General features: G+C 38.3%; 2 protein-coding genes across 6 annotated transcripts in view; one reads left to right on the forward strand and one right to left on the reverse strand.

The window, feature by feature from the left end:
- On the reverse strand, positions 1–7,918 carry gpd1l (glycerol-3-phosphate dehydrogenase 1 like). Of its 4 annotated transcripts, none has more exons than XM_077526743.1 (8): positions 7,783–7,918; positions 6,079–6,256; positions 5,642–5,782; positions 3,498–3,636; positions 3,244–3,356; positions 1,530–1,766; positions 1,336–1,442; positions 1–1,018 (listed from the first exon to the last, which is right to left on the reverse strand). In XM_077526743.1, the coding sequence occupies exons 2-8, from the start codon at positions 6,184–6,186 to the stop codon at positions 922–924; spliced, it is 942 nt and encodes a 313-aa protein (XP_077382869.1). In that variant the 5' UTR covers positions 6,187–6,256; positions 7,783–7,918; the 3' UTR covers positions 1–921. The 4 variants fall into 4 exon arrangements, with proteins under 4 accessions (XP_077382869.1, XP_077382865.1, XP_077382868.1 ...); XM_077526739.1 differs by lacking the exon at positions 7,783–7,918 and adding an exon at positions 7,455–7,574; XM_077526742.1 differs by lacking the exon at positions 7,783–7,918 and adding an exon at positions 7,365–7,487.
- Positions 7,002–23,621, forward strand: part of LOC144022173 (oxysterol-binding protein-related protein 10-like) — a 25,616-nt gene continuing 8,996 nt past the window's right edge. For both annotated transcript variants that reach the window (XM_077526737.1, XM_077526738.1), the window contains exons 1-6: positions 7,002–8,032; positions 11,311–11,489; positions 12,818–12,897; positions 19,883–19,975; positions 20,121–20,439; positions 22,739–22,833. In XM_077526737.1, coding sequence (XP_077382863.1) covers positions 7,839–8,032; positions 11,311–11,489; positions 12,818–12,897; positions 19,883–19,975; positions 20,121–20,439; positions 22,739–22,833 — 960 coding nt within the window. In that variant the 5' untranslated portion in view covers positions 7,002–7,838. The remainder of the gene's footprint in view (positions 8,033–11,310; positions 11,490–12,817; positions 12,898–19,882; positions 19,976–20,120; positions 20,440–22,738; positions 22,834–23,621) is intronic.

A 23,621-nucleotide genomic window follows, 5' to 3' on the forward strand; every position in this document is an offset into this window, starting at 1 on the left:
ATGGCTTATTTGTTGTTATTCAGTCCAGGACATACTTCAACAAGATAGATCCAGAAGGCAACTATGCACCATCGTCTGGCAGTGGGAATGGTCTTGAGCATATGTGCATTAGCAGCACTCACAATTCTGTCAAACAACAAGCTTTTAAGCAGAATTTCGGCATGTACCTTATTGTGAAAGCTTTAAGGTGCCTTCTTACAAAACAAGTTTTAATGTTTCATTATTTGTCCACAAATCAAGGACTGAACACGTTTTACAGCTTTCTTCCTGACCTGAGTATTTGGGAATTATACTGGAAATAATATAACTGACAATTTGTTCTACCAAAAAATAATAATAATAATAAAATAAAAACCTCAAGGGTCTCCGCAAAAAAGTGCAACGGATGCTGATCTTGCAGCAGAAAAACTGCACATTAATAAACCTTACTGCAGCAGACTGACAAAGATGTTTGTATAGTTGTTTTAGTCTTCCTGATATTCCTTGTAAAAATGCACAAAACAATTCTGTAATAAAACGAGTAGAAAATATTTGTTATAAAAAGAAGTAAATACGTCTTACAAAAACTAAAAGCAAACCACAACTGCAGGTGTAATTTAACTATCCAGGTTTCATATGTAGTAATGCCAAAAAAAAATGTCAGTTACAGAATTTATAGTCCTTCATGTGTACACTTCTTTGTATCAAAAAAAAAAAGTAAGTATCCTTTATTTTAAACTTAATAACACTTGGGTAGTACATTGGAATAAACATGACATACTATTTGATCAAATTACAATGGCCATCAACAGAGTGGCAATTTTGACCATACCGATTCATGTCACTTGCCTTGTAGCATAACAAAGGATAGTGGTTTTATCCATGCTCACGAAAGAAATGATTAGCATGAATAATTGCTGACTTCTGCATCCAGTTGTCACATCACATGTGCTCGGGGTGGCTTTGCAGACACGAGATCATCTCCTGGACTGGTTTCCCCTTAAAACAAATGTGATAGACCGCCGAGAAAAGAGGAAACCTGGAGAGAGGAAAAAGGAGTTACACCGGATACTTGAAAGGAAAGAAAAACAACAATGGTTGGATGTGATGACATTGTCTCGAGTACGTCAGTGGATATAAATAATATTTTGATGCTTCAAAATCCCTATGGTAAGCATGAAGCTGTGGCTGTTCGATATGGAGTTGTGCCAAAAATTCATTGTCACAAAAATATTCAATCTTGTTAGGGTTTGGCATTTGACCAAAGGACTTAGTAAGAACCTTTCTGGAAACTGGTAATGAAATTAACAAATTGACGATGGACGCGTCAATACAGGAAAAAAGCTGAACACTAACTTGTCCACCAGGCCCTTCTGCTTGAGTATGTGGTAAACCTCAGCTGAGGTAGCAGGACCTTGGAGCTTCTGACCATTCAGCATCTCCTTCTCCAGTTCCTCAATAGTCTTAGAAGGTGCGGTCGGTGAGGGAGACGCAAATTAAAGTCATTCATTGTTTTCATTTCAAACATCCACCATATTTTGATGTCGTACCTTCCCCGTCGTGGCAAAGGCCTCCGCCACCCGTCGATTTCGGCCGCCGTAGCAGGTGGTGATAAGGTCGGCTACACCGCAGCTCTCCAGGAAGGTCGCCGTGGAAACGGTGTCATCCTTGGAGAAGAGTTTGGCGAAAGCTATCATTTCCATCAGGCCCAGACGAATCACGGCCGCCTTGGTGTTGTCGCCGCAACGTAGCCCGTCGCAGAAGCCTGCGCCCACTGCCACGATGTTCTGACCCAGACAAGAAGATAAAAGAGGTTTTGAATTAGTTTACAGTACTGTGGACTAAGGCTGCTCGATTATGGAAAAAATAATAATCCTGATTATTTTGGCAATAATTGAAATCATTATTATTCAAATGATTATTTATTTTTTGGTACAAAACAAAAAAATGTTCAAGCATTTAAAAATATTAAGACCAATTAAAAAAATAATAATTAAGTTCCTTTTGGACCAAACTGAATTTATAATAATAATGATAATAATTATACTAATAATAATACTAATAATACTAATAATAATAATAATAAATTTATTTATTTATCTTGGCAAAAACTTGAAGTTGGAGTGCACTTTGTGCACTGTGCAAAGGACAATCATTTATTTTTTGGTACAAAACAAGAAAATGTTTAAAAATATTAAGACAAATACAATTTTTTGACACTATATGCAAGTTCTTTTTGGATCAAACAAAATTTATTAAACCAGTTATTTTAAAATTTAAAGGAATACTTGACTCATTCAGCCATTTTCAGCAGTAAAAAGTGAATATTTTGTCTATGTGGTAACTTAATTATTTTTCATGTATAATTAATACATTTAAAAAGTAATTTTTCTACTTGCTGAGGAAGCAGGTAGGGACCAATCATGGCTCAGTTAACTGACCAAACCCAAAAAGAGGTGAGCCATGATTGGCCGTGACCTACTTGATGTCATCATCAGTCGATAGCAAGTAGAAAAATTACTTTTTAAAGCAATTAATTGTACATGAAAAATAATTAAGTTATCAAATTCATTCTGGATAAAACGTTAACTATTCACTGCTGAAAATTGTTCAGTCAGTCAAGTATAAAAAAGGTGCAAATGTATAAATTTAAAAACTCAAAAATTAGTATTAATATATTTTTTTTATTTTTACGATTATGCTGATTTTGTCATTGTGGAGTGTAATAAATTGTAATTGAATTTCGATTAATTGCACAGCCCTACTGTGGACTCCATTATTCATGGGGGAAAAGAACAGCCAGCGAATAGTGAAAATCTGCATAGAATTCAGAAGAAAAAAAATAAAATAAATCAGCCCGTGAATAGAGATTTGGGTTCCCTCTAAGTTTCAGAGTGTATAAGATCAAATATGCCAGGCGTATGCTAGTTGCTGCTGAAAAGTATATATATGATGCTTCGTAAGCTTATCTTCCAGCAATTTGACAAGCGTAAATGAATTACTTTTTAAATGGAGGGGCGATGCAATACGTGCCCGGTGTCAGACTGGATCGGGTCCAGCTATAAGATAATGGATGGACAGAGAGTGGGAAACACTAAAGCTGCTGTCACATTTCTCATCTTCCAAACAAAGTCAAAGCCATTAGTCAGCAGATGTGAACACTGCAAAACAACAGACCCCTGCAGACCCCTCGGAAATGAGGCGGTGCGGTCATGGTGCACTTGATCTAAGTCATTACTTTTTTAGAACTCTTATTGTGTGTACCTTCAAAGCGCCGCACAACTCGACAGTATCTGCATCATCTACCACTGTTATCCGGAAGTTGGGAGTCTGCAGGAGCTCTTTGAACAGTAGGCCGTTCTCCAGAATTTTACTGCCTGAAAATACACAAACACATATTGGCATCAAATGGCTCGAAAAGTATGCATTAACCATGAAATTTGCTTTTTAAAATCGACAACATAGCTGAGGCATTTCAAAAAATGTCTACCATCATTTGAATCATTTGTTCTTCTTACCAATGGTGGTTTCGCAGAACTTCTCAGCTGCCACCTCATTGGCGATGTTTGCACCCATGAGGACACTGACATCAATGCCCATCTTCTCTCTGATGATGTCAGAGATCAGCTTGAGGCCCTCAGGGCCTTCATCGATCCCCTGAGAGAAAAGCATAATGGAAGCTACATGTCATATTCAGTGTTGGGCACGTTTATTTATAAAAGTAACTAGTTATAGTTACTCATTACTTGCTCAAAAAAGTAACTGAGTTTGTAATTGAATTATTTTATAATAAAAGTAACTCCTTACCAGGCAAAGTAACTATTTTTACTACTTAAAAAAAATTATATTAAATAATTTGGATTTTTTATTTTTAAATGCTGTTATTATTATTAGCATTATTACTACATATTTTCAAATTATGTCAAGGCTATAAATAGTGTTTTCATTTATTTTTGTGAATAAATATGTCACATAAATGTCTCACTCCATAAAGACATATATCATATATGTTCTACCACTGCCAATTATGACTACAATCAGATTTGTACTTTACTTTCATGTTGTGAGTTAAGCGCATATTCTACAGAAAACATCTTGTAAAAATTTGGGAATTGGTTCTTATGTTCATTGAGTTATTGAATAAATTTTTTCCAAGAGGGTGTTACTCATATATGCTGAGTACTGTATATGTAATTTGCGGATAGTCGTTGCACAGATGGTTCAGAGAAAGACAATTGTTGGCGCTATTAATTACACTACTAGGCGAGTGACTCACGAGTGTCGTGCTATGACTTATATTTTCTTTATATCTGTCAAGTAATGGTTCTTGGTGGAACAGAATTGTCAACAAGTCGTTCCTCCTGGTGGCCGTTTCTCGGCAGATCTCAAGTTATTTTGACCAACGTCAGTCTGGTTAAACCCCGAATCTGCTCCAGGCAAGGGACGTGGACCTTTTTTGCTAAATGCTAACATGTTCATTGTGAACACTCATCCCTGCATTCTCAATGATCGGCTCATGCATCCCATTTATTTGGGCTAAAAAACACGCACACTATTATTTATATTACTATTATTTACGCACACATCGGACCTACACGATTCACGTAGGTCAAATATTTTGTTTTCTAAATGGTGTACTGCGCCAAAAATGATTCAATTCAATTGAATTCAATATTTGTCTTTTTTTTTTTCATGCCTATCGGGGTTTACCAAGAAAGCCCCTTGCAGATGAGCTGCGAGCGAAGTTAGCTAAAGTAAACCTTCTGCTCGTTGCAAACCTCGTCCCCTCCCATCTGCCAATCATGTGACTGAAGAAACATCCTGAAGATTAACTGAACACTTCCCGCTGCACCTAGAGCTGTCAGGACGGCCTTATTGTGACGAGCTGCAACTCCAGCTTGATCTGCTCAGGCGACTGAGAATTTTAATCTGCGCATACGGCATAACATTTAAGACCCAAAGATCAAAATTCAATACTTTTCCAAGACCTTTTAAGCTATTATTTTCAAATTCGTAAATTCAGTGCATTTAAGACATTTTAAGACCCAGTGGGAACCCTGTTGCACAGTCGTGCAGCGCCTACTGTAAATAATCACACTATAAATCTGACTCTCCAATTAATGAGTTTGTCCACATTTTTTTATCAGCTTTTTAACCTGGACAGCGTAAAGAATTCTCTCTCTTGCGCGCATGCACACACACACATCTTGTTTGGCTAAGTGTTGCCTTGGCTTTCATCTCAGTCTTCAGTGAAAATGGAGATAATAGCTCAAACAAGTCCCTGATCAAAATGGAGGCAGCCTGTCACATCAGAGAGAAATTTGTTTTTTTGTAAAGCATAAAGATTTATATGCACGTTGAACACAACAATATCTGATGAATGGCATTTCATAACCTTAATGAGATATCATGCAGTAATCAGCTGTTAGCCAGTGTTAGGTTCCTTCATCAATTTTGAATTTTCTTTGGGTTCTGAATGTCGCTCTGCATGTGTCCGCATCTTGTGTGAAAGCATCAGGATTTGTCCAGCAGCGTAAGAAATTAACACTCGCTCACTGGAATGTGTCAATCTCACACATCTTGCAACACTCCAGGTGTGTATGGGGGGGCTGATGATTAAGCCAAACAGCCACTGTCAGTGCGAGGGCGAGTATTGAATTACCTTAATTAGTGTGATTCCCCGAGCTTTGGTCGGAACACAGCCCACCAACTCATCACACAGTTTCCTGATGAACTGGTGGGGCACCACAAACACCAGAAGGTCTGCTCCCTCCGCAGCATCACGGAGTTGAGGAACAGCCACCTGCCAACATAGAAAAGATGCATATTAAGAGGAACGCTGTGATTTAATTTGCTGATTTGGAGCTGAAAAAGCTGGAGATTTATGATCAGTGCAAATGCAAGGAGCTCATGCAAGGAACCACACTTTTGCCTAAGCATGAATTTGTATTGTCAGGGTCTTGGTAGAAGCACTCTGGGGAGAGATGACATTGTATAAGATCGAGAGAGACACAGCAACTGAAATACTGTAGCTGTGTGTGTGTGAGATACACATTGATTTTTAAATTGCAAGGACAGTCTAAAAGATGAATGTCTTACCACATTATCAGGCAGTTTGTAACCAGGCAGGTACTTAACATTCTCATGCTCGGTGTTGATAATGTCCGTGAGCTTTCGACCATTAATATTTTCTTCAAAGACCCACATCTTCACTGTGGTCGCAAAATGCTGCAATGACCTGGCATTATTTCCAATGATCCTAGCAATGGCTGAGCCCCTAGAAAAAAAGTAGAGGACAGTTTTGCATTGGTTTAGTCCATAACTCATTTCCACTCACTACTTTGGCAAAGAATGACTGCCATATACATCATGTATTAATACGGAATGTAGCAAAAGCCATCAGCTAAAAGGTACTTGCGCACTTACTGTACTTAAGCCCTCTTCCTGTCACTGTTGTAATGATAATGCAATACAATATTTCTATCGTAAACTTTACTTCTGCTAGCACATACGAGAAACAGATATGATATATTATAAGTCCACGTATATAATTTAAGAAACGTAAATCTTAACCACACTGAACCTAATAGTTTTATCATCAACATCGTCGCTATCTTGTGTTAACTCACCAATTTCCGGATCCGACTATGCAAACTTTGAGCGGAGACGCCATGGGTGAAACGTGTTGTGTTTAGCCAACCTTTTGAGGTCTTTTTCTTTAAATTAACGTGTTTATTTTAGAACCACTAAATGTGCCTGCAAGGCGACGACAGTTATCCAGCAGCTACAGCAGCGCCAGTAGGTTGGAGTCAAGCTCTGGCAGCGAGGCAATGGTCACGTGACTGACACATCCCTGTGCTCCAGCATTGCTAAATCGCTGACTGACTGATGGTGCTAGCTAGCACAACGAATGCCGACGCTTTAGCTGCAGTATGAAACGTGTGTGTGTGTGTGTGTGTGGGGGGGTGGGGGGGGGGGGGGGGGTGGTGGTGTGGGGGGGGGGGGGGGTATGTAAACGACTTGCGAGAAGAAGGAGCTAGCAAAAGGAACTTTTGTTTGCTAGCACTACCACCTTTAAAGCGAGGGGTAGTTTCTACGCCCTGTTATCACAGCAATGCAGTTAAAGTAGAATTGAACGACGATAGGTTAAAAATAAAAAAAAAATAAAAACGTTATTCAGGTTTGGCAACAGAATAATTTCGTTTGTTGGCCGTAAAGCGCTGAACGAAAAAAAAAGCGAATAATACTGCGACCACTACTAAAGTACGGCAACGTTCGCGTCTCGCTTTGATGACGTCACACTTTTATCACACACAATTTTACATAACAATGGCAGGCGAGTAATAACAGTGGACATACTAACAACTTGATGTACAAAAAAATACCTAAAACTTCACAGTGACACAATTCTAAATAAAGAATGTAGAGATTTTTTCCCCCCGATGCAACTTTCTCCCCCGCCTCACACCACCAACCAAGTAAAAATCCAGCCTGCGATGCCGTAATGTTGTGATGAATAATTCATATCCAGTGACTGTAGGGGGGGAGTATTCCGGGCTGAGGGGAGTGACCAACCCGGGATTTCCAAATTGAAAAAAAACACAATAACGTCACCACAGAAGGAGGGAGGGAGGAGGAGGAGGACAGCTCCGCAGTAAATAAGTCAGTATCTCTTCAGTGTCAACACTGTCAGGAAGCAGTAAAGCTCCACTTGTAGAATTAGTCTCGTTATCTCATTATCACTGCATCAATTGCTAAAAGCTACGGTGAATCGATGAGGGGCAATCTTTTGACGCTTCTTACCTGTCTCTTTATAAACACTTAAACATAATCGTGAACAGACAGAATTAAGCAGCAGCATGAGCCGGTCCGTGCGCCAAGAGAACCCCGCTAGGTATCCCGACAAGAAGCAAGACCAGCGAGTTGGACCACCTGCTTCCGAGTCCGGGCATAGTGGTGCAGGGTCATCGCCGCATAAAACAACCCGCAACAAACAGCATCTGGAGGGGGTCCTGAAGAAATACACTAATCTGTTGCAGGGCTGGCAGAATAGGTAAGGGCAATACAGTATCATTTTGTAAACTTTTGTTGCATAACATTGATATTTGTTTAAATTGTATGCCTACTTTGTTTTTGTTGCTATGTGTGTAAATGTCATTGCTTTCTTTATAGTGTTGCAGGGTTAATTAGAGGTGAAATGACCATTGCCAAGCGCCTTTAACTCTGCTTGATATCAAAAGGCTGCTTGAGAAATTTAAGGGAAATAATTTGAGATTTTGGCATCAATCAATTCAAAACTTGTTGGATTTTGTTTTGTTACAAAGCAATGAAATATTACAACTTAGCTATTTTTCATTCATTCCATTAAATACACTAGCCATGATGACCCCGAAGAGGATAAGCAGTATAGGAGATAGATAATGAATACAATGTTATGCAATTTTGGCCATATTTGATGCAACTGCAAATTTATCCTGTGATAACATAGCATAGCGCTTATCCTGTTTAGGATTGCAGGTTATCTGTAGCCTAACCCAGCTGATTTTGTACAATTCAGAGTCTTAATTTAACTTGACATGCATGTTTTTGGAATCTCGGAGGAATCAAGTACCCTGATGCGCAATCACAGTACAATATGATGTCATCATACAGCAACTGTGTGATAAATCTAGCTATTGGATAGGGCCGATTCGATTTCACTTCACAAGAGTTCAGTTCGTTTCCATTTTGATTTATTTCCGATTCGATTCGATTCACTGCACTTCGGTCCGATATTGATTGTGGAGCATCAATACTTCTTAAATATCAAATACATGATAAAAACTCCACAAACATTCAACTCCAAATCTAAATTTTGCGGAGGCAGTAACTTTATTTTATTTATGAAAGTAACACGTGTTATAATCAGTTAAACATTGACATCAGTAAGGATGAGAGGATGTAGCTCTCTTCACAACAACACTGACACAGGCGGTTCTTTGGAACAGGCGTTTATTGCTTTCACATCTACTTTGGTCACGCAGTGCACAGCCTTGCACATCGCCATTCACACGCCGTGAGGACTAAATTTAACAACGCAGAGCGACGGCAAAGCAAACGAAAGAACAACAAACAAATACCTCGTTGGCCGTTTGCCGTGAAAAGAGATACAATGTCCGTTAATGTCCACAAAGTTTCTTTCAGTCCTTTATCAACTCTTCAGTCCAACTCAGAGCATGTAGCATTAGCAAGCACTAACAGGTGCGCATGCGCAGTGAAAACAAAGGTACCGGACATGAGCAAAAGACAAAGCTATCAAAATTAACATATTGCCTCTTTTGTTACATTAACATATGAACACAATTACACAAAATTATTTAGTAATTTACAACACAAAATTTTTACTCAAGCATTAACAAGCTTTATGAATATTTATCAATAATCGCAGAGTTGCCGAGGAACACTTGCAGAGGATGAGGATGAGGTGAAAATATTTTGACAATTCTAATTCAGTAATTGCAAATATAAATTAAAAATATTGTGAAATGAAAGTGCAATAAGTCAGGTCTTTCATAAATGTAAGAAAATACTTATAAATTCATGTGGATAGTAAATTTTAAGAAAGATAGAAAAAAATTGTCCTCTTAAAATTAAATTTTCTAATGAATCTATGGGAAAAAGAGTTAAGATAATCGATTCATGGTTCTAAGAATCAATATCAGGCTCAAAAGGAACATCGATTTAATATTGATAATTCAATATTTTTTTAAACCCAGCCCTACTATTGGAGGAAAAAAAAAGATAATTTTCCCTGTAACTGAAGAAGTGAAAACATACTTTTTTTTTTAAATTCAAAGTAGGACCACATGTGTAATGGAAAATGTGCAAGATCAGTCTGCAAAATGTGATGTCTGTTCTAAGTAAATTGTAAACATGAGGCTGCTGCTTCTTCACTCTGTGCGTTAGCTTAGTACAACTTTGTAGAAATGAACTTAAAACGCAACTCTTGTGCTTTTCAGTTAATGGCATATATGGAGTAATGAAACACGTTTTTATTTTGATGTTTCAATGGGGCACCGATTGTGTCCATCCGTCCATCCATCCATCCATCCATCCATCCATCCATCCATCCATCCATCCATCCATCCATCCATCCATCCATCCATCCATCCATCCATCCATCCATCCATCTTCTCGACCGCTTATTCCTCACAAGGGTCGCGGGGGGTGCTGGCGCCTATCTCAGCTGGCTCTGGGAAGTAGGCGGGGGACACCCTGGATGGTTGCCAGCCAATCGCAGGGCACACAGAGACAAACAACCATCCACACTCACAAGCACACCTAGGGATAATTCGGTGCACCCAATTAACCTGGCCGATTGTATCACATAGCATTATTATTATTATTTTTTGCTCCAGTCTACTATTGGACTTGTATGGGAGACAGCACACTAATAGTGAATATAATCACTCCCCGAATCAGATTCAAATACATTTTCCATCAAAAATGATGAGCTCAGTGTTTCCATCGGTGTACTGCACATGCTGTTGTGGATGACCGACGTGCACTGCAGTGTGTGCTATAAATCTCATCACAGCCAACTTTCTTCATTACCTCCCACCTACTGACTGCATTGTTGTGTCATATTTGTAGCTGTTCAGTTATTCCCGCGTGCTTCCATTCATTCAATTGTAGCTTGTTTTCGAAACATTGCTGAGAGGAGTTGTGTGGGTGGGTGTCCCAGAAATACTGAATGAGTCATCCAGGAAAGTCCTGCACTTGTTTCCTCTCCCGCATCTTCTCTCCCGCTACTCTACCCCCTCCCTCCCCAACTCCAACTCTCTTCCTCTCTATTGTAAACTGGATCGATAGAACCATCCAAATGTGTAATGAGCTTCATGATCACACTTTGACAATGTGGTATATACTTAATTACAAGCACGCGCACACACAAGTTCAATTTTTTTTGCAATTTTAGAGATATATTTATTTACCAATATTTTTGGTTGATTTGCAAATTGTACAACATTACTGTCACATCCTTTTGCATATTTTTTTGCTCATTCCTATCTATCCCCAACATCAGTAGCTCTCATTTGCAATCCTAGAGAGACTGCTTCGTGACTGTGGGAAAGACTGTTGGTTGGGTAACATCTTTCATTATGAAGTTGTTCATGATGTTAAGAGTGAAATGAATTCAGTTTGTTCTTTCCTCCATATCACACCAATATATTGGTGTTCTCCGCATCTGGTATTCCCAATGTTGTGGGGTAGTTTGTTTACATAGTCATTCAATTAAAAAACATAACCGCATTCTGAATTTCCTCTGCCGTTCTTCTCTCCCTCTTGTAGGTATTTTGTTCTTGACCCCAAGGTTAGCCGGCTTGACTACTATCGAAATGAACACAGCAAAAGCCAGCGGCCCCCAAGAGGTTCTCTCTCTCTACTTGGAGCATTGGTTGTCTCCTGCAGTGACTTTCCTTTCATGTTTGCTGTTCAGTCCCCGACTGGTGAATCCTATAAACTTAGAGGTGAGTGTGGCATGTAATACTGCATTTAGCAAAAAAAGATTCTAGAAATTAATACACGCACATGAACAATTTATTAAAGTTAGCCTACAAGTAGCACCAGTATTATGCAAAACTATTGGAACGCCATTAAATTTGTTCTATTTAAATATTATAATGACCATATTCTGTATCAGAATGTTACGGTATATTGCAGACATCCATCAAGGCCAAATGGCCATCTGTACATTTGTTAGCTGTCGGGTTCACGATGGTTGATGACATAAATTATTCTCTTGCCTTTATCCAGATCATCACTTAAGATAAAGTCAATAATATGTTGTTGTTGTTGTAATATGTTGCTATATATTTGCCCCCACTAATCTAAACACGGCATTGTGATATTGCAATTGTGGAATATGAACCAAGCACCACAATCCGCCCGTTTTTATTGATCTCAGGGGACGGCCATTTTGCCACTTGTCGTCAACTGAAAAATGACATCATAGTTGCTTAGAGCTCAGGTAACGACCAATCAAGTCACACCTGTTTTCTGAGTTTGTTCATATGATATTAGCAAACTTAGCCGTGATTGGTCGTTACCTGAGCAACTGTAATGTCATTTTTCAGTCGACAGCAAGTGGCAAAATGGCCGACCCCTGAGGTGGATGAAAAGGGATGGATTTTGCTGCTTCGTTCATATTCCACAAATGCAATATTAATCTGAATGTTGTGTTTAGACTAGTGGAGCTGCATGGAACATGTTGTTGTTGTTATTAAAATGTTTGTGTTAACTTTACCTTTAGAGTATACTTAGATGGTTGGTTTCTTGAAAACTTTGTAGAAGGGTGGCGTAGCAGTTTTGTCAGTATTTTATGCGTAATCCTGCTACAAAACAGCAATAAAAGCTAGTTGTGGCGTTTTGCTCTCAGTCTGTATTTTAACTGTGTTTTTCAAATCTCTTCCATAGGGAACTTGATATAGGTTGAAATGTCTTTTGTCCATTGTTTAGATTCCCAAATCAGCATTTTTATTTGGCAACTACAAAGCGTTTTTCAAGGCAGCCTACATTGGAACACCTTTTAAACACAGCTAAAAGCCGCTTTATTGTTACACCAGCTGGCCTTGATTGCACAACTTGTTCACTGATTTCAAATGTGGAAAAAAAAGCAGTTGTTGGAAAAAAGAAAAAAAAAACTTTTAACAGTTGTTGGAAAAAAAAATGGCAACAATAATTCAAGAGATTAAATAATTTTTCATGTTCATTTGTTAGTTAATTGCATAAATGAAACCATATTCAAGCATGAATCCTTTCTTACAATTCTTACAGTAGTCTTGCTTGTTTCTTTCAGCTTCAAATGCAGAGGAGCAGGAGTTATGGATGACGCAGCTCCAGCTATGTTCTCGATGCCACTCTGACAATGGGGCGAAGGTACACACAAAAAACATCCACACGCACTTGCAGTTATTTAAACCACTGGTTAAATTCTGCATTGATCACGAGACGACAGTGTTCGATCAATCCACTTCTCTTCGCTGCTTCCTTATTAGATTAGCACTACTCCGAACACGCTTGGCCAGAGAGTATAGATTTCGAGACACATTGGAGCCGTATTAGATTTCTACCCAGCTATTGCACTTGTAAGATATAGTTTGTTTGATTCAGCCTCTTAGAGCTTCTACATCTCCTCTCAGGCAAGTGAAGCAGATGTCTCATCTCTCTAATGGTTTACCCCCCCCCCCCCCCCGGCCACAATTTCACTATCACAGGTGTGTTAAAAGCAATGCAGGCTCAGGATTGTGATGTATAATGTGACCTGCTGTCACTAAATGGACAACCAAAATAATCTAAGCGCTTTGATGCTGTTGCTGTATTTTCCACCTTCACCAAATGACTTAATGTCCTTTTGGTTTTTCATCTCACCGCTGAAAGCCTCCCATCTGCTCAATCTTCTCCGCACACAGCTGTACCAGGCGGCGGCTGATGTACTGTATTTAAGCACATCTTAGTGTGGTTCATTTGCTAATGTGCTGAGTGAGCATGCATGTGTACTGTCTTTAAATTAATAACCATGCAACTATTATCTAATCATATGCGCTTACGTTCATCATGTCTTGTAACCAGGTGCTTTACTGCACTGTTAACTCTTTCTGGACCTCCCTCACACTCAAGACTCAAGCCTTTTATTGTCACATACATAGAGTATTTATATTATTATTAGAGTGAGGCTGCTGACTGGTTAGCACATACTCCTCCCAGTATTGAGGACGCAAGATCGAGTCCAGGCTCCGGCCTTCCTGGGTGGGGTTTGCATGTTCTCCCCGTGCCTGCGTAGATCTTCTCCGGGTACTCATGTCTCCTCCCACATTCCAAAGACATGCATGGCAGGTTAATTGGGTGCTCGAACTGTCCCAAGGTGTGCTTGTGTGCGTGGATGGTTGTTCGTCTCTGTGTGCCCTGCGATTGGCCGGCAACCAATTCAGGGTGTAACCCGCCTACTGCCAGAAGCCAGCTGGGATAGGCTACAGCACCCCAGCAACCCTTGTGAGCAGCAAGCGGTTAAGAAAATGGATGGATGGATAATATACTGGTGATCATCATTGCAGGGAAAAGCTGAAAGTCACTTCTTCCATTACTTATACAAAATATTTTTAAATTAAACTTGACTCTTAATTAAATCCACTTGACTGAAAAAACGTTTTGCAAAGTTATTGTAATGACTTAAAGGCGGGGTCTTCCGTTTTCACTTAGGAAAATGCACTATATAAATACAGGATGTATACCCATGAACTCCTTCTCAATCTACACCTCTGGGCTTCTGTTAATGTGTGGAGGTGATTGTAACTGCTGAAAAATGTTGAGTTAAATGGGTGCAAGTTTTCCTCTTTCATTAGCTAGTTTTTACTAGTATTTTCCAAGTAAACTCAACTAATCCGGATTTACTCTGTCTGACTAACATGAGTTTATGGAGCCGAGCAATGTCTCTGGGGAAATATTTTGTGGACATTTGTGTGACATTTCACACCAATCTGATAACAGAATCATAAACATCCTTTCCTCTCACTTACAGGCAGGGTTGGGGAATCCAGGTCCAAGAGGTAAAAACTCTGACTTTGGCTTTATCCATCCATCCATTTTCTTGACCGCTTACTACTCACAAGGGTCGCGGGGGGGTGCTGGCGCCTATCTCAGCTGGCTCTGGGCAGTAGGCGGGGGACACCCTGGACTGGTCGGCAGCCAATTGCAGGAGTTTGGCTTTAGCGATGGTGCTTCGACTCAACAGGTGGAGACAAGCTCTTTGACCTGCCAGTTGAGTAGAAGCACCTGTGGCTAAAGCCAATCTGTAGCAGGTGTCATTCTTAAATTAATGAAACCATAGTAAAGGAAAATTAAAGTTTACACTTGGGTCACATTTTGATTGCGGTTGCTTTGGAACCGGAGCTTCATGCTTTGAGTCCTGCCGCATGCCATCCCATCTCTCAGCTTATTTGTACTTTTTCCCCATTACAAACATGTCTTTCTACTCGTGTTCCTTTCCTAATGGGCTAATAATTTTCATCCAAATCCCCATGCTGTTGCGTGCGGTTAAGTCTGATGATGGCAGCAATGTAGCCTGAAGGTGCAGTGGGTGCAAAGGCAGAAAGGATTTAGGTTACCGACTGCCTCTCATCCTACTTTGCGCGCACCTCCTCTACCTCCTTTGGTTGCTGCTTTCGCTTAAAGATCTCACAGGGTGCCATTTGAGCTAGCAAAGAAAACTGCTCATTTGATTTATATAAAGAGAAAAAGAGGACTTGAAAACTTGTGATGAACAGAGGTTACTGTAAGTCAGGGAAGGAGAAGAAAAGGTGGGATAAGGTGAAGAAGTTTTGGTGATGTTATATAAAGTCCCAATTATAAGGGTGATTCGCAAACAAGAAACTGGTGTGAAAACGAAAGTGAGAAATGAGTGAAGGGGGAAAATGATGTGTGAAAGCCACTGAGAGAAATTAAAAGGTGTTGAAAAGAACAAATACAGCATGCAAGCTATTTTTCAAATGTTTAAATAAAAGCAATAGACTTGCATTTTCTAGCAGTGATTCTTAACCTTGTTGCAGGTACTGAACCCCACCAGCTTCCTCTGTGCATTCACCCAACCTTTATTTATTGAAAACTCCATGCAGCTTAAAGTGTTCCTTTAGTTTTGCTAGATAAGCTAGCTGGACTAGAATTGCTCAACTTAGCATTGCAAATCATGCAATTAGGACGCTGACTCCCGTCGCTCAACTCATCTCTGTTTATAGAGTACTTTAAAAGGGTTCAGGTTAGTGATTTTCATAAGATGGATCAGTAGTAGCAGATACAAAGAAAACCGCAGAGGCCCTAGCATTGAACCCTGTGGGACACCATGCATTGTGTTGTACAGTGAATTCATATTGTACACATTCGTTTGAACTCTTTAATTTTTTGCTCGACATAGTTATTATGAAGGGATTAAAATAATAAAGATATCACAACATACCATCACAACAGTCACAAGTTGACTACTGAGCGCACCAAATTGTAGTAGCACGATCACCTGCAGCCAACGATGGCTATGTAGGGTGCAATAACCAAACAAATGAGTCGGGTGTGTGTCTTGATCTCCACCGAATTCCCAAGACTGACTTACTGAACCCCTGGGGTTCAATCGAACCCAGGTAAAGAACTACTGCTTTATCGTATAATCACAACTGTCACTCCAATTTCATATATGTATTCTAATGTTTGTCTTTTTCAGTATTTCGTAATGGGGTTTATTTTTTTGTACATTTTGTCCACACATCCTTTTTTTGTTGCAATGGTGAAAAGAACCTATTATTTGTGTTTTGTTGTGATGAATCCAAGTCTATATTTGGGTACATGGGGACTTTAACTGTGAAAGTGTCTTAACATCTTTCCCTCGCTGTCAGTGATGACTCACCCTCCCCTGAGAATGACACATGTTGAGTGAGTCTGTGTGAAAGTGTGTGACAGTATATGGACCTACTTCGACTTTGCCTCTGTTTTATCCAACTGACATTTTATGTTTAATGGTAGTTCTTGTCTCTGTTCTATGCAAGAGAGGACATCCATGTGCATAAAGCTTTTATTATTATTATTATTATTATTATTATTATTGCTTTACAGGTCAAATCTTATTTTGATTTTAGACTTTTTTTGTGTGTTAGAGGAAAGAAGCCCGTTCATTTTGTCTACCAGAAATATTTGTGTGCTAAACACTCTTCACAGTTATATTTGGAAGATCAAATTTGGCTTGATTGTAATTGTATTTGAACTTTCAACATGCATCGTTATTAGGACCCCTTTCATGGTAAAATAAAAATAGAAAAATCATAAAAAACATCAATACCTACATAGATGGAAATAAAAAAAAAATAATAATAAAAAAAAAGGAAAAAGAATAGGCAACTGCGACAGAACGGCAGGTTTAAAAATAAAACCACAGACCTTGACTGAAGTGTTTTTGTGAGCTGAAAGTGACGTCATGCTCAAACAGATCTCTAGACAGACGCCTGGCCATCCAGAGCACTATAAATAAGTATTGAATGGAACTCTGAGTTTGCGGGCAAGCAGAGAGGAGCATTAGTAGGCTATTTGTGTTTAGCGGTCCATAAAAGCACTTTCACAAGGTTTGCATCTTAGCAGTGCCTTTTAAAAACAAGACATTACAATATTTCAGATTACATCCAAAACTGTTCCACCTTTGTGATTAATATTCAAATATTTCTTTGGGAACTAAAAACATACATACACCCTTCTAATTTTGTACTGATTGCAGTGATTTGTATGCCACTACACTGGAGAGCATTATAGTGATAGAGAAAGAGGGTTTAAACTCTTGTTTCTGCTGAATTGTTGTCAGCACTGTTGAAATCATTTCACGGATGTATATGTGATTAATATTCGTCACAGTTCATCTCACATATTCGTTAAATAAGCTGATGTCCCAGTTGTGGTACTCGGAAGCCAATGCCACTCCTAATTACAGTCAAGGGTCACAGGAAGCACTCATTATCTCTCTTCTCACACGAGTCTTCCTCATTGTCAATTACATTTGTCTGCATGGATTCGCCATTGAGGAGAATGGAAATATTTCTAATGTTGTGTTACCTCCACCATGTGAAAAAAAGCACGAAGGAAAGAAAATCTGCTAAAGACAAATTTAAAAATTTAAAATTCACTTGCTTGCTATTTTCGTGCTCACGCCAAACCCAGGCTACCGGTAATTTAAATAGTTGTCCTTCAGCGCCATCTTGTGGCTTTTGGGTGCCAAGGAACTACGTCAGTTTTGCTTCACTCACTATTTTTTTTCGTTGTTCAATGTAAGAGTCATCTCCAACTTTCTGCGAATAGCGGAGGAACACTGTACTCTATATTAAACTTACTTTTGGGACAGACTTCCAAAGTATAATTACAGCACATCTCTGCTAAATAAATAAAATAAATAAATAAATAAATAAATAAATACATAACCCAACTCAAATTCGTTTATTTTGAACTCAACTGCTGGGTTATTATAGCACCACAATCCCAACAGTTGTTAATTTGACCCACCAAATGGATTGTCCTAATTTAACTCAACAGATGAGTTAACTATCATTTTGGGTTGTTTTAACTACATGTTTTTATTTCCCATCCCCAATTTCTGGGTCAAATTAACTACTACCAATCTGGGTTATTTTACATACCATATATATTTTTTTGTTCAATAATATTTGAAATTACTTAGCCCATATTAACCAATATGAAAATTTTTTGAATACATTAAGCATTATCTCTAAGAATATTAATTGCATTAGCTTAACAACACCATTAAAATTGTTCAACTTTAAACCTATTACAAAATATATGTTAGATGTGGTAACTCAGACATTTAAAACAACAACAACAACAAAAAGAGAGCATGTGGCCCACCTATTTGACTATCCTATCTGGCCATCGCAGTTGGATTAGGTGGTCAAATAGTTGGGCTTGAAATGCTTTTTAGATTTACAAGACTTATTTCAAGTCAACCTCATAAAATCAGGTCCAAATGGGTTCAAATACAAAACTGTCACCATTCTTGTAAATGTTTATTTCTGCACTTTGTTGCGGCGCTCTTTAGAGCAAATTATTGCATCAGCGCGGTGCGGTATGGAGGTGATCAGTCCTGAGCCAGAAGCCATGGATGCGTTGATGGTGACCAGTGCATTGTAAGCTTGTAAATCGGCTAAATGGATAAAGTTCCTCTTAAATCTGCTGAAGGACCTCCATGCTTATTGTCAATGTAGGCCAAACTGCCTTCTTGAACTTAATATAGACTGGTGGAAGCTGTCTCGGTGTGAGTCCCCCAACTTCATTTGTAAGAAGACATAGACCATGGTACGCAAAGTCAATCAGGCTGTTTTTTTTGTTTTGTTTTTTGCGTATAGATTTTACCAAAAAGAAAGATTAAAGTCTGTTCTTTCATCAGGAAAAAAAAGTATATCTCTGTTTCTGTTTTGCAGCAATTAGCTCTGCTGACACCTGCTGGCCGTTTGTGCAATAACTACCATTTCTTCCACCGTTCTTTGCAGTTGAGAGGCTGCATCAAAGCCTTCTGTATGCTATTGCATAAAAAACATAATAAAAACAACAACAACATATAAATACGTCTTTGGGTCTCTTAAAACATCTGAAATAGAACGTATTTATATGTTTTTGGGAGCAAATGAGTTAGCGCTGTTGAACTGTCACCCAAGATAGCGTTTAGCATTTGCTGAATAACTCAACCACCCATCACCAGATTGACTGGTGAATCGGTGATTAAATTTGTTATAAATAGTTGCTGGTGATAATTTTTTGTATATTCGATTTTCAGCGAAATTGCAGTGTCCCGCTTTTGCATGCTTCAATAATAACGGCTAGATGGGATACTTAGCCAAACTAACTAACAAGCCTCAATACTATGAAGCTACTATGCCAAAAGGTAAAGCAACACAGGCAATGTGAATGACTGTATTTACATAGTGAGCATAAGTTCTCCCAGTGGTAATTTGCACTCTCGCAGAGCCTTGACTGGCTAGGTGTGAAGATTTTGGTGTGATGACATCCTGATGTTCCACTTCCAATACAACCCATCTGTTACTAACTATAAATAATCCACTGTGTAAAACATTTCATAACCCAGCACTGGGGCAGATGATTTTTAGTGTGCAATGTTTTTGTCCGTCCTTCACAGCAGTCTGTGGAACGGTTTGACGGGATTAATCTCCTCACGTGTAGGCAAATCTGCACAGGCCGTATGTCTGTGCTTGGTCCTGCAAACATGGCAACCTTTTCATCAGCAATCAGATGCTTGACCCAACACGTTACAAACAATGCTCGCAGCTGGCAATCATTGTAATTCTTATCCGGTCTATTGGTCTGTGTGTAGGGGATGACTGAGGCAAAAGCAGAACAGAAGATCCTGGTCAACTCCAATGAATCTCTGCCCCCAAGAGCTGGACCCCTTTCTTCTTTAAATGAGGTAATAAATGCCTTCAATACAATTTGACCACACATGCTCACACGGACAACATTTCATCCACCCATATAATTGTGTGTTTGTTTTTTTTGGAAAATAACAGAACTCCTCTATGCCACTCACGCTCTATTCCTTCCTCTTGCTCTAGGACTTACTCCTTTTAAAAGCTACTTCTGCAGCCACTTTGAGCTGCTTGGGTGAGTGCTTCACTTTGCTACATCACAACATTCGGGCCCACAACCAGAACCAGAACCATCATTCAATGAGTTTGAGTGAGACGGCCTCTGCGGAGAGAGTCAAGTCCTGGAATCAGCGCTGCAGCTCTAGCGTGCACCAGGTGGAACCCGGTAGCCTCAAGTCGAGCAGTCCAAGCCCGATTCGCTCTGTTAGCGAGAACCAAAGTCCCAAACACTACAGCCACAATAGAAGGCAAGAGAAGGACCACAACTACATTCAGAGTCATGCAGGTGAGCAGAGATATGGTCACCGGACTATGCATGTTTATAGAGAATTAAGAAAAATATTGGATTTGAAATACTGTATGATGCATATATAATCCAGGGGTTTACTCTGAACACACAATAACAGGTTAGCGTAGTAATACTACTACTACTACTAATAATAATCAATAATATTAATAATAGTAATGCGTTTATTTATATAGCAACTTTCAAGCAATAAAGTTCGTGCTTTACTATGGAAGCGTATTGCATTGATTGATAGATTGCTTTTTTATTGAACATATAAACAAGTAGCAGAAAAAAATCAAAATGTAAAAGAAAAGGAGAACCTTATACAATCATCAATTAGTCATAGTTTACAACATGTTCAAAAGGGAGTAGGAAGAAGTTCAAAACTTATCTAGTCCTACCCCTTATACATTGTATATTTAGACTTTTTTTTCACAATGCTAGGTTAATATTTTTCAAAGAGATAATGTATAAACCTGGTCATGTATACAGGTGCACTTAGACATGCGTACATTTGCCAGCAACATATACACATGAAATTCCTAGACATAATACATTTCTAAATCATATACTCATACTCACATATACAATTTTAATGCTCTTGACTGACATAAGTATTTTTTTAAACTTTGCATTTAAACATTTTTTTTTTTAATTCAACAAGTGAGACATCTTTTCAGGTCAATTCCCAAATTATTCCACAAATTAACACCTTTTACAAGAAACACAAATTTGCTTAACATTTGTTCTTGTTTATCTTTTTTTTAATTTTTTTTTTTATTTTTTTTTTATTTTTTATTTTTTTTTTTGTAGACACTTATACCCCTTATCTCATAAGGACTGTGTCTAACATTCTAGCTTTCACTTGAAGAAAAAAAAAAAAAAAAAAAAAATCCAGTTTTTCTGATAATTTTTTGGGGCTCTATTTTTTTGGAGTATTTTTTTTTTTAAATTTTCTTTGTTATTTAATATATTGTTTTTCTGTTTTTCTGAGGATTTCCCCCCCCCCCCCATTTTTTATGTGTATATATAGATATATATGTATATATATATATATATATATATATATATATATATATATATATATATATATATATATATATATATATATATATATATATATATGTATGTATATATATATATATATATATATATATATATATATATATATATATATATATATATATATATATATATATATTAAACTGTTTTTCTGAATATTTTTTCTTTTTTTTTTAAATAATAATTTCTGTGTTTTTCCTGACTATTTTCCATGTTTGTCTGAATAATTATTTTTTAAATTGTTTACGATTGTAATTTATCCAACACCACCTCCAGCCAAGTATAATAACCTCAGTTTTATTTGGGTTTAAATACAAAAAATTATAAGTCAACCAGTTTCAAACATCAGCACACACATTGCCAAAATCAGTGGATTTTACTGAAATGTACAGTGAAAAGCTTTTTTTATGCTGACGAATGATAGATCTCAGTGGTAACATATAAATAAAAAATAAAATAGACCCAAGGATTGAGCCTTGCGGTAAACCCGAAGTAAGTTGCACAGACCAGGATACATAATTTTCTGTTTGACGATTATAAAGAGAACGATTCTAGAACAGTCCCAGAGAGGCCGACCCAATTTCTCAGCCTATCAGTCGTGATGGCATCATGATGGCAGGTTGTGAGACATCTCTCTCTCTCATGTCCAACATCAGTAACGTGACGTCTAACCTCACAAATGTTCATTTGAATGAATTGACAACAATTCCCAGTTTCAACTACCAATTTTTGAATCAGAATCAGTTTCATATTTCGTTATTAATCATGCTATATTATACTTTATCTATAAAGCACTTTAAAATCCATCAGGCCAAAGTGCTGTACAAAAAACTGTGATGACGGAAAACAGGTGGGTTTTAATTAAGGACTTACAGGGGAGACGGTAGAGGCCTGAATGTTGTGCAAAGCAATGAATTTGACAGTTCAGTTCCACCACCAGGCACTAGTATCAGTTTCCTAGTGACCCTGAACAGGATAAGTAATAGAAAATTAACAAACACTTGTTTTCATTTCCTTCATCCTTAATATTTCAAGTACACTGACAGCAGTAATGTCTTCTTGATTGTTGTGACAGTTTGAAACATTCTACTGACACCTACAGGAAAAATACAGTACTACCATTATTTTTATATTGATGACTTAGGCTGTTGTTCAACAGTGTAAATCAAGTGTCCATTTTTTTACCATATTACTTCAGAATCCTCACCCAAATCCTCATCTTCTTCTTTTTCAGACAGTTTGACTGAATGGGTCAGATCTCCTCAGAGGCAGATGACAAATGATGTATCAAAACCGCTCCTGTTCAGTAACCAGTCCCAGCATATTGAGGTATTGCACGTTCTCTTCCATTTTATCATGTCATAGCAATGACTGCAATAGTTGAGGGAGGTGACAATTTTGAGAATGTAATTGTGCGTGCGTGTGTTTATGGTGGATTACTTTATTGTGATTGGTACTTCTTAAAAGAAATGTGCAATGGCCACAAACCCTGAACATTGATTCTACCAGTGAAAATGGCAGCCACTGTATATAGAAATATTGCATTAAACATTAGGCCGCTGGGTGAAGCACTTTGTCAGTCCTGCGGCACAAAATGATGGACAGACAATTTCACACTTTCCAAACCCTCATAATGCATTAACTGGATGGCCGTCATATGGGAGAGTGAAGAATGACAAGTCATTTTAGTTGCAGCAACTCTATTATAAATATATTATTACAGTACTAACATGTGATCCTGATATAAGGTTTTTCCAAATGTTTTCTGAAAGGATCGAAAGGATATTATACTTGCTTGTATTGCTTTTCATTAAAACAAAGGGCAAAAGACTAACTTTGTGTTATTTGGCCCCAGAACTACAATGATTTAGACATCCCAGACGTAACCCATTCCATTGAAGCCCTGGTTGTATGTTAAGTTTCTTTTGCAAGGCTTTTGCTGCCCCCCAGAGACGTTTCCTAAAGTTCGCAATCAGCCCTTCGGTTTTGAGAGTGTTTTCAGCTGTGGGTTGCATCGGAGCACCAGTCACTCCACTTATCGTCAATATGTAGATACATTCTTGTCTTTAATGAGGGCAATGACTGTGGTTAAAAAAATCTAATTACCTACTCATACA

This window comes from Festucalex cinctus, chromosome 7 (genome assembly GCF_051991245.1).
Source record: "Festucalex cinctus isolate MCC-2025b chromosome 7, RoL_Fcin_1.0, whole genome shotgun sequence".
NCBI lineage: Eukaryota > Metazoa > Chordata > Actinopteri > Syngnathiformes > Syngnathidae > Festucalex > Festucalex cinctus.